Source organism: Rhynchophorus ferrugineus, unplaced genomic scaffold (genome assembly GCF_030347505.1).
Source record: "Rhynchophorus ferrugineus isolate W39M unplaced genomic scaffold, kcgeb_rfMv2 rfM6, whole genome shotgun sequence".
In the NCBI taxonomy this organism is placed as follows: Eukaryota; Metazoa; Arthropoda; class Insecta; order Coleoptera; family Curculionidae; genus Rhynchophorus; species Rhynchophorus ferrugineus.
The window spans coordinates 31,242,443-31,255,072 of NW_027472585.1; the positions used below are offsets into that span (position 1 = coordinate 31,242,443).

Consider the following 12,630-nt stretch of genomic DNA (forward strand, 5'->3'; position numbering starts at 1 on the left):
AAATATATTTTTTTTTTCTAAATCTCTTAAAGGTATTATTAATAAACATTTGAGATTAAGTAAAAAACATATTTAATCTATTATGAAAAAATATCTGCTAAAAAAAATATCGATATATCGATATTTTTTCCGCATCCCTACCTTTAAAATTACTGCCTTTGAGACACAAAATATTGCAAAATTCCTATGTGTTTTATGCTTTGAGATGATTTAATAGGAATCTATAAATAGTTAAGTATTTCTTTATGAAAAGAAGAAGAAATTAGTAATAACATCGTAAAATATAAAATATACACCATAGAGTAATTACTCTATGTAATAACACTATAAGTAATAACACATACAAATACAACATTCAATGATATAAAGGTACACATTCACCTAAATAATTTGTTTTAAATTGTACTATAAAAAGTTAAATATGGATCGAGATATAGAGCAATTGAATTCGGCTTTAAATTCAGTTAAAATTTTAAGATCTAACGTTCGTCGTGTTTTTGAATCAGTTAGTAACGGCTTACGTGCCGATCATGGTGAAGAAATCAAAGAAAATAGATATATTTTAGAATTACAGGAATTATTAACAACAGTAAATAACAATTTAAGAGATGTAGAAAACTCAGTAGCCAATCTTACACCACCTCCAGGAGCTTTTAACTTAGGCAATACTACTTACTTAAGTCAAGAGACAACCCAAGACCGACAACAACTTTATGGCCAACTTGTAAACAGTTATAAGTGGACCGATAAAATAAGAGAATATAGTGCATTAGCTGGTAACATTTTGGCCTCTAATTCTTTTAATAAGACATATAAGACTTTTGGTACAACTAAAAGAAGAAAAACCCAAACAAGTAACCACAATGTTCCACCAGAAATTATTGAAAATTTAATCACAAGTATAGATCGGCTATTCTCAGATGTGACGATAACTGCAAGTAGACCTTTTGTTCCAAACCCAGTAATACAAGTGGCATTAGGTAGAGTGTTAAGAGCTGTTATAGCATTCAAAGGTAATGTAACTATTTATTGAAAAATATACATATCTAATATTATTTATTTTAGGATTAATGATTGAGTGGGTTGTAGTAAAAGCATTATCTGAGGGTAGTGATGTATGGACAGAATCTCGATATAAAGTATTTCGTAAGGTTACAGAAAATTGTCATGCAGCCATGTGTCATTTTCATTCCCCATTGATGCCTGATTTGGCAGTAAGATCCTTTATGCATTGGTTCCATAGTTACATCACATTGTTTAGTGCTCCATGTAAAAGATGTTCAAAACACCTACACAGTAATCTACCACCAACATGGAGGGACTTAAGAAGCTTAGAACCGTATCATGAAGAATGTAAATAATTTTGCATAAATTTCAGTGCAGGGAGAAATAACTATAATTTCAATTTTTTACAAGGTACATGTATATTTATTTTAACAAATATAACATAGATGTAATGTATAATAAAAATATATATGTAATCTTAAACATTTGTTTAGTTGGCCCATTATCAATTCATATTATTATCTGACCAATATTCTTAAATATTTTCTTTAAATAGTCACAGGCTATTTCATTAGTAGCCTGTAAAAAATTTTGAGAGCTTTGGGATTTTTGCTGCTACTTCATAAATTTCATCATCAGAAACATCAGAAGAGCTATCATAATTTAGGTATAAAGTATCTGTGCTTTGAGCCCAATCTGAATCCCATTCTGACGAATCTGTTGTATGTTCTGTACCATCTGTAGAATCCCTGGAATAATCTGGTAAATAAATTAACAGATTTTTGTAGTCCTGTAAAAATAATACAGTAATGGCAAGGAAATTAACAACAATAAAATACTTACTTTAAATTCCCTTCCATTCTCAATCAAATTGCCAATTAATATAATTTTTACATGTAATAAAGCTAATATATCATCCTTTTCTAAGGATGTTATTAGATTTTTTTGTAAATGAAGGTACATCAAAGATTTCACACCAATCAGATTTTTTGGTATTTTAATAAAATAATTATTGTTTAAATTTAGGTGTCTTAAATTTTCCAATTTTCTAATATCCTTTGGTAATGATTGTAATGTATTATTCTCCAATGACAGCCACCTAAATATAAAGATTCATACTTTTTGAAAATAAATATGTAACACAATTACCTTAATTCATTTAAATGTACTATAGTATCAGGTATAAAAGTAATTTTATTATTTCTAGCTCCAAATGTTTCCAGTTTTGATAATTTTCCAATTGCATCTGGAAGTTTAGTAAGCTTACAAGAGTTGCACCACAAATATTTTAAATCTCTAAAGCAGTCAATGTCTTCAGTCAAAACCTTTATTGGATTATGACTAATATTTAAACTAACTAGAGCAGTTAATTCTTTTAGACATTCAGGAAACTTTTGTAAATTATTAAATTGAATTGACAAATATTTTAGGCCACTTAAGTGTATGCCGAATTCTTTTGGAAGCTCAGATATTTGATTTCTTTGCAAAATCAAGTTTTTTATGCTGTCACAATTCAATACGATTTCAGGAAATTCAATAAGATCAAAATCTTCTAGATTTAAGCAATGCTGCTTAGAGTGTTGTACTTTTTCAACTTTAGCGATCATACGACTTTTTTGAAAAAAATTAGCAATATTCATATTATTTTTGTAATATAGATAAAATTAAAGACTGGAACATAAAGAAAACAAAAACAATTAATGTTGACACTTCGATAAATTGATATCAATAATACATTTTTAAGGTTAAGTTCTGTCATTTTTATTTAAGTAGCCTTGGGAAATATCGACTGAAAATAGTCGAAACAATCTATAGTAAAAAAACTAGGGATTGAAAATAGTACTTACTATTTTCAGTTAAATGCTCGGTTCAACTGTCTGTTTCATTCCTGATATCAGACGAAGATGCACGAATATCTTCCCGTATAAATTTTGAGAGAGAAAAGAACGGAGATAATTGTTTGCATCAATTCATTTTGAATCAATTTAAATAGAAAATTGGCATTGTTAGTTAATGTTATATTTTAGTTTTACTTTGAATTCATGAAAAAGGAATGGAGTAATTATCCCAAATACGATTCATCGTTGTTAAGTGTAATATATGGAAAGTACTGAAGGCATAATAGATTAAATGTAATTGGTTGTTATATTCAATTATAATGTACTAATTATTTCCAAATGTGCTAATATTAAAAAAGACAAAGAAAGAAATAATCGCTTAATACTATTACGTTGCAATGAATAATTTCATTTTAAATGAAGTAGAATATTTGTTATGTTTTAAGAATGTTCTGTGGATCTGTAAAAAGTAATGGAATAATGACATAAAATATTTTATCGTATTTTAATAATATGTTAATTGCAATTTTTAAATAACATACTATAATAAATATAGATAACACATTAGAACTTAAACAAAAACTAAAAACTAAAGTTGGACAATAACAATAAATATTAAATAAAAACTAAACGTATACCTAATCATAGGAAAACTAATCCATGACATAACTAAAAATGATCGCACAATATCTACCAGACCCTTTTTAAATAAAACACAGTCAAAAGGCTTGAACAACAATCGAGAGAGTTAAATCAAAACGAATCAAAGTCAATAAGAAAAACCTATTATTGCCTTAAGGACAGTGAAAAATATTTTACTATTTATCATTCACAATTTTATTCTTTTTGCGCTTTTACATTAATAATTTTGAAAAATAGAATCCAAGATGCTGCTATATTAATCTATAATATATTGTTATTTACAAGCAAACTACAAAAAAAACCAAATATGTCACATAAAATCTATGTAAACATAAATTCCGCAAATTGTTTCCAAGTCGGACCTTAAAAATCAGGCGAATGAAACTAATATGTAGAACAGAAAATAAAAATTAAATGTACACGATTGAAACAGTCGATAGTAAAAAGTAGTCAGTTACTAAATAACCGATAGTCGTTTTCAGTAGATAATTCCCAACGTTATAATTAAGTTTTATGTTTATTTTTATAATTTGTTTAACACGTTAATGATTAAAACAAGTATCTTCGAAGTTATTTTGAATTAGGGATGCCGAAAAAATTTAGACATACAGTTATAACAAAATTTTTCTCAAAAAAGATAAATATATTTCTTAAATATTATTAAAAAATATTTAATTATTTTTAATAATCCTTTAACCTAGCATTAGCTATTTTTTTAAATATTATAATAGAATATATATTATATTATTATTTCCAGTCGATATATCAATATTTTTATTTTTTATTAAAAATATCGATATATCTTTTATATAATATTGATTTTTTTGCCTGTGTTTTCGATATCGATTTTTTTTCTTGGATATATCGAAAATCCGTATAATCGAAATCATTTTATCGATATTTTTAAATTAATATTATCGAGTATTATACATATTTTCTGGGTGGCTGACACCCCTATTAGGGATGTCGAAAAATATCGTATAACGATATTTTTTTATATAAATATCGATATTATAAACCTATATTTTTTTGACCTATATATCGATGTATAGATATTATTGTTAGTTGTTATATTTTAAAAAATATCGACTATCTTTTTCGATATTTTTAAAAATAATATCAATATATCGGATTTTATTGAAGCCAAAAAAAATTTTTTTTAAATATTTTAAAAAGCAGTAGTATTTTTGATAGACCTTTAATATTATGTACAAGAAATCACCAAGCCCTTAAAATTAAAAAATTAAATTAATTTTAAATTATTAATATTTATAAAAAATTATATTTAATTTATTTTAAAGAAATATCGAAAAACATTAAACGATGTTTTATATATAGATGATATAAAAATATATCGATATTTTTCAGCATCCCTACCCCTAACCTCTATTTTGATTAATACCATAGAATAGAGAAATGACTCTATCTATGTATTCTATGATTAATACCTTGACATATGTGACAACATTTTTACGAAACAAAGGCTAGATATAACTTAAAGAAGACTTTGTTTATTTTTTTGGGCAATGAGCATAAAATGTATATATTAATTATTCTATGATCAGTTATCTTTACAACTAGGAGTAATTTAGGGAGTGAGATCCTGCGTATTGATTATAAAATACCGAAAGATGCAAATTTAAACCATTGAAAATGGTTATGGAATCAAAAACAACCAGTAAAACTAGTTCGTTAAAAGCTTTACTTTTAAGAGCTTGGAGAGAAAGATGGACAGACTTACAGTGGGGTATTAATATAAAAACCGTTTTACCCCGTGGAGTAAGCGGAGATGTGTATAATTTGGCAGATTGTATTCTTCAACAGGCTGTTGTGGGTACTGGGGCTAATCAATTGGTTTTGAGTTATTTAAGACATTCATTAAGTTCACAATTAGTTTCACATGCTGCTGTACTTACCAGAATTAGTAAGTACAGTCAACTTAGCAAAGTACATTGTGTTTCTAGTTTACTTGAATTCTTAGAAGGTATGTTTTGTTATTGTGTTTTTATATGGTAAAATTATGTTGTTTTAAAGGAATGCTGCCAGGTGTCACTTGTTGTGGTAAACCAGAAGAAACGGTTTTGGCTACTGCAATTTTATCTGCTGCATTATGGTTATTAAATATTTTACAACAATGTCGGGATGCCACATACCTTATACAAAAAGCAACAGAGCTTCTGAAAATTTTACTCACTGACGATTTTTATATTTCCATGATATGTTTAGCTAAATATAATGATGGTGGTAAATATTTTTTATTATGATTTTTATTTAATTTAATTATGATTAACTATGTATAGAGCTGTTTCAAGAAACTAGTAGAAAATGTACAGAACTTTTGGGTATTTTGCAAGATACAGATGAAGTTAAGATGTATGTATCAAAATTAGAAAATATTGACATCAGTGTTCTGTGTTTACCAGTTAAAAATGAAAAATGGCCTGGATCGCTTGTTCAATGTTGGCTAGAAGTTAAGCTAATTGGTAATCCTGGAGCATCTACAAAAAGCTTGGCTGATCAGTTAAGAATATTTCAAAGATTGAAAGGTAATATTATATATTTTAAAATACTTACGACAATAATGTGCCTTTTTTAGGATACAATGATTCCAGGTTATTTGCAGAACTAATTAGGGGTAGTTTATTAGCTCTATACAGTGTAAATCAAACCTCTCATGAGAGTCATTGGGGTGCATTTACTTTTCTTAAAGTACCCCATATACTGTCACAACTACGGGGAAAGACTGATAACATGAGTGCTGTTAATGCAGTTGATTTGATTTTGCAGGTATGCACTATTAGTATTATTATTTATTATATATATATATATATATATATATATATATATATATATATATATATATATATATATATATATATATATATATATATATATATATATATATATATATATATATCAAAACTGCTGCAAGACTGCTATATATTAATAATTTTAACAGAGGAAAATTTAATTAATTAAAAATTATTCTATTCAGCATAATCCATTATTGGATGCAATGGATGCTATGGATGGAAATAGTTCTTGTTCAACGTTAAAGTGTCTATTAGATGAATTAACAAAAGTACGTTTATTAACAGAACCACAGGCAAAACATCTTTTAGAAAAACGTAAAATTCCACCCACATTAGATTTAGATAACAGTCCCAGTACAGGAATACCAGAAGTTATTATCTCTGCAGAATCAACATTCTCCAATATTTTAAAAACACTTTCAGCAGATTACCACAAAACTCAGGTAGAAATGCAATGTTTGCGAGTGATTCAGTATTCATAATAATCGTTACATTTCAGGATGTTATTTTGGGTATGATTCAGCAGTTATTAACAGGTAAAAATTTCGAATTGATTCTTGCTGTGGCCTGTATTTCTAATCAGCTTCCCACCCTTGTGAAACGATTGATACGGTTCAATGAATGTAACAAGTTAGGACAAGATAATGCCCAAATTCAGCTGTTTGATATTAGTTTTGTCATGCTTATTTTTATTGTGCAGAATTATGGTACTTAGCATTTTAGTCATATCACATACATTTTGTAAGTGTAAAATTTTTAGAAGCAGCAGCAGTTTTAGACTCTGATGGAAATTCTCTGTTTGAACAATGGGTAAATGATTGCATGGTGGACCGTCTCAAACCTAAAGCGCCATTACAACTTTTGAACATGAGTGATCCTATTATTGTCGAAGCTTTAATACAACAGTTTAATTCAGAAGACACAGACTTTAAACCCACCATGGAAATGAGGGATATTTTATTCAATATGCCTGGTGTTATGAGAGAAGTTTTAGTAGCTTGGGAGCAAGGTAAGTGATTAGAACCATTATGTAGAATTCTAGATGTCAGCATTGACTATCTTCCAACTAAAGTACTTAAAAGTATTTCTAATAGGGAATGCAATCTCTAGTGGATACTGCCTGCTCTAGATATCTACTTTGTTGAGATCCTTATTTTCAAGTATATTTTCAAAACATATTGTTATTTTTATTCGGAAAATTGAAGAATCGTGTTGGCTTTTGCAGCAAAAGTACGTAAATTCAAGTCGTCAGCGTCATTCAAAGAGACTATTACAATACTGCGGTTGCCTTTATTTGACGCTCGGAGATAGTTTTTTCATCAAATCGGCTAGCTTTTCAGAATATCTGATTGTTTGTTGCAAAATCTCATTCAAGTTACACTTTGGGATTGTAAGAAGAGATTGTGATATCAGGATATGATAATAACATACATGATTATTGCTAAAGAATTGATTAAAGCTGACTACAATTTTGTCTCCCCCTCTTAATTTTATTAAATTAGTTTAAAATGCTGCAGTTTTTAGTCTCATTGCATGCTTCCTTCCATAATCTTTGTGACCTCTTTTACTGTACCACTTTTTAGAGGTAATTATCTTTCAATTTCGTCGTTGATGCTTTTTTATCGCATTTATTTAGGTTGAGGGCGTCACCAACGATAATGAACCAATCAACATTTTTAAATCATTCTTTTTTAGGAGCATTGGTAACATCAGATGTAAAAAGAATTTTGGATGCAGTAAGAGGAAGAATGTGCTGTTTGCCCATAGCAGCTGCCACTTATTTGTGTTCGTATATGCGAACAGCACCACAAGAGATGCTTAAACCAATGAACATGGTACAGCAACTTTTAACTATGCCTACTACAGAAGATGATAGCATAAGGTAAGATTTAGTGTTCATTAGTATTTCATTTTGCGACATCGCTGTGACATTGACATTTGCTATAAAGCAATATTGAACCATTTACCTAAGATTGAATTCCCAAAGAAGCTAGATTGTTCATTACAAGTTGGCCAAACCATTAATTCGTCTCATTGATTAATAAGAAAAACATATAAATTAAAATGTTTATCTCTTTTGTGAATTGATAATATCTCTTCATTTGTATTGAATTTTCTAAATTCTTAGTCACAATTCACGTTCACAAGTTACACAGGCACCGCATTAAACAAACTTATATTATATTATCTTCTTTCCTATTATATTTAGTTACTATTTTCATCATATTTGATTTATAGAGTTAGGTGGCAGTTAACGTGTGAAATAATTAAGAAAATGCAAAGACACATCCAGTTACCAGCCAAAAGCAGTTATCACTTGGTTTCCCGAACACCAGCCGCAGAACTCCTTCACAGTACCTGGAATTGCGGCATTACAAAGTGTTGGTTGGATTATAATTCAGCCAAGAATCTGCATTGTTTGCTGGATACGGCTGGAGCTAGATGGCTGGTAAACTCTGTGATACAGGAACTACTAAAATTACGGTAAAATTGTTACAGAATTGTAATATCAGACTAATTCATACTAATTAATATGATTTTAGTTTCAGAGACCAATTGCAACGTGGCGTCGATATAGCTTTGGCTATATTTCATGTAGATATAACTGCATGTACAATTGAATTATTATCTCACATTCTTCCACAAATACTTAATGTAGATTTAAATTATTATAATCTTATTGAGCCGCAGTTATCTTCATTGGCGTATTTGACCAGTTATTGCCTTTATACCGCGTGGGATTCAGTGGCGGAGGTAAGACAGCGAATATTTATCATGTTCAATAAGTTATTCTATATAAGAAAAACATCGCTGTATCGTCGCTTGAAGGAAGCTTTCTGGATCTTTTAGAGTCTCTGTCCAATTTTTGTTTTACTTGTTGACACACTTTCCACCACTCCTTCCTGTTTGTAGACTTTTTTCTTTTTTACTTCTGGTATCCACTCTGTTATGTTTGCATATTACCTTTGGTCTTTATCCAACATAGATTCTGCCTTAATAACTTTTATGGTCAGTAATGGACGGTTAGTCGCAGGTTTCAATCCTGCGGGGGCATGATTATAAATTTATGTTCGGAATTATACATAGTTAACGTAAATTATACATCTCAGTTAAGCCAGTATCCAGGCTTTTTAAGGGCAGATGTCTTATGGAATGGTCTCCAAGTTCAGTCGGTAGGCTTACTGCCGAAGATCATGATCACATTAAGCAGTAGGCCCCAGTCACTAAAATATCGAAGACGTTGGGTGAAAGTGGCGATATATATATATATATATATTTCATAGTACATTTTTATACTTGATATTATTTTCTTGATGTGATAAGATTCTAGATTTATATTTAAACTTGCCCACTTATTCTAATTTTTGGTTTATAATTTTTCGTTTTTCTCCCAGGGTTTGTTTCCAACTATCTTTGTTTTCGTTTTCTGTTTGTTCATTCTTAATCCGAATGTTTATCTTTCTGTTACTTATTAATAAGTTTCGCATATTTTCTAATATATATCTTCTTTTGCTAGCTATAATTTCTGTTATATGTTACGAGGAAGCATCTGCCCGTGTATTTTCCTTTTCATACTGGTGTACCAGGTTTTAAATTTTATTAATATCATCTTTACCATGTACTAGTATATCATAGTTCATTCTTTTCTTTACTTCCAATAATTTAGACAGCAAAATCAACGGCTCCATACGCTTACTCAGTTACTAGAATAATTATCATCTCTGCTTTAATAAAATGTATTGCATTAATCATTAATTTAATTATGTATTTATTTTTTAAATTGTATTTTGAACAGCTTGATACACATGACTTGGTGTTGGTACACATTTTTAGTAAAGTAAAATGACAGACCTAACACAACTATATTGAATCTTATCAAACAACATTTATTGAACAATCTATTACTCTCACCATAAAAATATTTAATGAAATATTGCTAAAATATATTCGCTTTTAGGAAGTAATAGACGAGCCTCCGATGAAAATGCCTCGTTTGGAAAACCTCGAAGATCATGAACCCGAAACAGCAGCGAAAAAATTAATATATGCTCTTTTACAACTATTGTCCATGTTCGAGCGTATGCAAGAAGGCGGCATCAAACCACAAACATACTTCGTATTTAATTTTATCAAGTCGTTGGTGGAGGTGAAAATCCAATCAGCCAATGCCTTATTGGCCTATATACCACCTTCTTTAATATCGGATCTGCTGAAAACTCTACCTGATTTATTCAGTTATTCCATGTTACTACATCTGCACGATGTATATACTACATCAGGTCGAGTTAATATGGCGAAGGATCTTTGTGTCTTAAGGAATTACCACCTTCGAAAAGTACCCAATGTTACAAATTAAATTAGTACATATAAAAATGTTTTATATAAAAAAAATCAATTTAAGTTGATTATATGTGTATATATATATCGAATTTCGCTGAATTTGATGAGGACATATATGTTCAAAATTAAATTTTCTCCTTTTAAAAATCTAACATAATAATAAATGAAACCGGAAAATAAATTATTTTATTTAAGCTATCATATATCTTATCCTGTCATATTTTCTAATATCTGCCTATAAATGATATGGAAAACTGTTGCTGAATATTTTATTTCTTAAATTTATTTAGTTTCCTTCTTGGTTTGCTTTCTATGAATATTAGTTAGATTTATTTTACTATGACCTAAAAAAATTATGATTTGCCACAAGTTTATGGCGTAAAGACAATTTAGTGAAATGAAATAGAGTCCTTATATAATCTATAAATTAAAATCAGGATTAGTTTTATTACCGGCTTATTAAACAAAATCTTAATCACTAATATAATAATAGCTTGATAAATATATACGTTTCATTTAAATAATACAAGTAATAAAAATATAAAAATAATAATAAATCATAAATATTTTTGAAAGAATCAACATGTAAGACTTTCCTAAAAAATAATTTACCATATATTTATTTAGGAAATAAAATTATTTTATTATAATAAAGTTCATATTAATTGGTTTGTTATAAAAAGGAGTGTGTCATGAATTTTTCCAGCCCTGTGCTTTGCCCAGAATGTTGCCATTACGCCTTTTATTTTGCTCTTTATCCATAAATAATTTATTTTAAACAATAAACAATTTAAAAAAATATATTAAACGGGAAATGTTTTTTACCCACGAGTTATTGGGCTCATAATGATGCAGGTGGATATGGATATAGATATCTCAAAAATAAATAAAGATTTGGTCATAGTAAATTCAAAAATTACTAACTGAAATTGATTATTAAAAATGGTGCATTCTCGTTTGTGAATTTGAACAGTACTTGTTCAACTACTAGATTTTTGTTCATTATAGTTGTACAAGCGGTGCCACCCGTTGTTGCTCTAGGCATCTATATTTAATAATTTTTATCTTAAAAATGTAATAATTTAGACCGTATTCGTTTTATTTTAATTTCACAACGGGTAAGTAAAATTGTGACCTGAATATGCTAATGTGGCTGACCAGGTTGGACTGTTCTAGACTTGGTACACATTATCATTTCCTTGGTGGCAGTCGTTGGTAGAATCGTCCGTTGCTTACACAACTTCTAGTTGATCGGCTTCGATCGATTGATTGATGATGAGGATTAGTATGGATTGTCAATGGTGGTGGTTCAATAGATCTTTGTTTTTCCTTTTCCGGTGATAATGTGGGACTCGTCGATCATCATCTTTTACGCGAGCTATTCGTGGAAGACTTTTGCCCAGGATGTCGGGAGGCCCGTGATGACCATACGGATTGTGCATTTCGTCCCCAACATCACAACCATCGGCGCGGTAAAATGATCCATTATTTTTACTTCTTCTGTTTTTGGTTGTTAAAATTTAAATCAATTTCAAAGCAGTTTTAGCGTCTGCTCGGTCCTGACAATGATCAACATGTGGCTAATTTGTCGTCTAATCGACTTCAAGCAGTTTTGGCAAGCGTTGAAGCTTCTTAGCTGGAACCAGTATATCCCAGTGACTTCTTCAGGAAAATGAGGTGAGTTTTTCTATTGTAGTTTTAAAGATTTTGCACGCAGCGTGGGCGTTTACGGTGTGAAGTCCAACTCCCGGAAGATATAGGGTATCGTCGAGTTCGATATCGTGCCATGATTTATTTTTGTAGGATTATTCCGTAATAAAGAGTTTGACTGAAGCATACGAGATAATAGAATATGGATCATCAGGTTATTTTCTATTTATTATATAGCAAATTGTTGGATATATAAATAATTGGGTGGCGAATAATGAGCGCTACGGCGCATGCTTGTAACTGTAAGTAAACTGCTTGAAGTCGATTAGACGACAAATTAG

General features: G+C 29.5%; 3 protein-coding genes across 7 annotated transcripts; 2 read left to right on the forward strand and 1 right to left on the reverse strand.

Moving 5' to 3' along the window:
• Positions 1–112: 112 nt before the first annotated feature.
• MED27 (Mediator complex subunit 27) lies at positions 113–1,488 on the forward strand. Its single transcript, XM_076408543.1, has 2 exons — positions 113–1,013; positions 1,066–1,488. The coding sequence occupies exons 1-2, from the start codon at positions 422–424 to the stop codon at positions 1,359–1,361; spliced, it is 888 nt and encodes a 295-aa protein (XP_076264658.1). The 5' UTR covers positions 113–421; the 3' UTR covers positions 1,362–1,488.
• Positions 1,400–2,738, reverse strand: LOC143198920 (uncharacterized). Its single transcript, XM_076408542.1, has 3 exons — positions 2,155–2,738; positions 1,849–2,104; positions 1,400–1,795 (listed from the first exon to the last, which is right to left on the reverse strand). Exons 1-3 carry the CDS (start codon positions 2,643–2,645, stop codon positions 1,577–1,579), a joined length of 966 nt encoding a protein of 321 aa, XP_076264657.1. The 5' UTR covers positions 2,646–2,738; the 3' UTR covers positions 1,400–1,576.
• Positions 2,739–4,841: 2,103 nt separating this feature from the next.
• MED24 (Mediator complex subunit 24) lies at positions 4,842–10,820 on the forward strand. 5 transcript variants are annotated; one of them, XM_076407351.1, is made up of 11 exons: positions 4,842–5,469; positions 5,520–5,729; positions 5,786–6,031; positions 6,082–6,272; positions 6,481–6,741; positions 6,798–7,005; positions 7,059–7,307; positions 7,994–8,180; positions 8,537–8,782; positions 8,842–9,052; positions 10,257–10,820. In XM_076407351.1, exons 1-11 carry the CDS (start codon positions 5,139–5,141, stop codon positions 10,653–10,655), a joined length of 2,739 nt encoding a protein of 912 aa, XP_076263466.1. In that variant the 5' UTR covers positions 4,842–5,138; the 3' UTR covers positions 10,656–10,820. The 5 variants fall into 5 exon arrangements, with proteins under 5 accessions (XP_076263466.1, XP_076263467.1, XP_076263468.1 ...); XM_076407352.1 differs by having other exon boundaries at positions 5,520–5,726; XM_076407353.1 differs by having other exon boundaries at positions 4,874–5,469; positions 7,062–7,307.
• Positions 10,821–12,630: the final 1,810 nt, after the last annotated feature.

Bases quoted from the DNA above. Each gene is read 5' to 3' on its own strand.
- MED27 (XM_076408543.1), top strand. From the start codon at position 422: ATGGATCGAGATATAGAGCAATTGAATTCGGCTTTAAATTCAGTTAAA. The intron at 1,014-1,065 runs GTAATGTAACTA...TATTTATTTTAG, and splicing joins AGCTGTTATAGCATTCAAAG to GATTAATGATTGAGTGGGTT.
- LOC143198920 (XM_076408542.1), bottom strand. From the start codon at position 2,645: ATGAATATTGCTAATTTTTTTCAAAAAAGTCGTATGATCGCTAAAGTT. The intron at 2,105-2,154 runs GTAATTGTGTTA...CTTTATATTTAG, and splicing joins GTACATTTAAATGAATTAAG to GTGGCTGTCATTGGAGAATA. The intron at 1,796-1,848 runs GTAAGTATTTTA...TTATTTTTACAG, and splicing joins AGAATGGAAGGGAATTTAAA to GACTACAAAAATCTGTTAAT.
- MED24 (XM_076407351.1), top strand. From the start codon at position 5,139: ATGGTTATGGAATCAAAAACAACCAGTAAAACTAGTTCGTTAAAAGCT. The intron at 6,032-6,081 runs GTAATATTATAT...TGCCTTTTTTAG, and splicing joins AATATTTCAAAGATTGAAAG to GATACAATGATTCCAGGTTA. The intron at 9,053-10,256 runs GTAAGACAGCGA...ATTCGCTTTTAG, and splicing joins CGTGGGATTCAGTGGCGGAG to GAAGTAATAGACGAGCCTCC.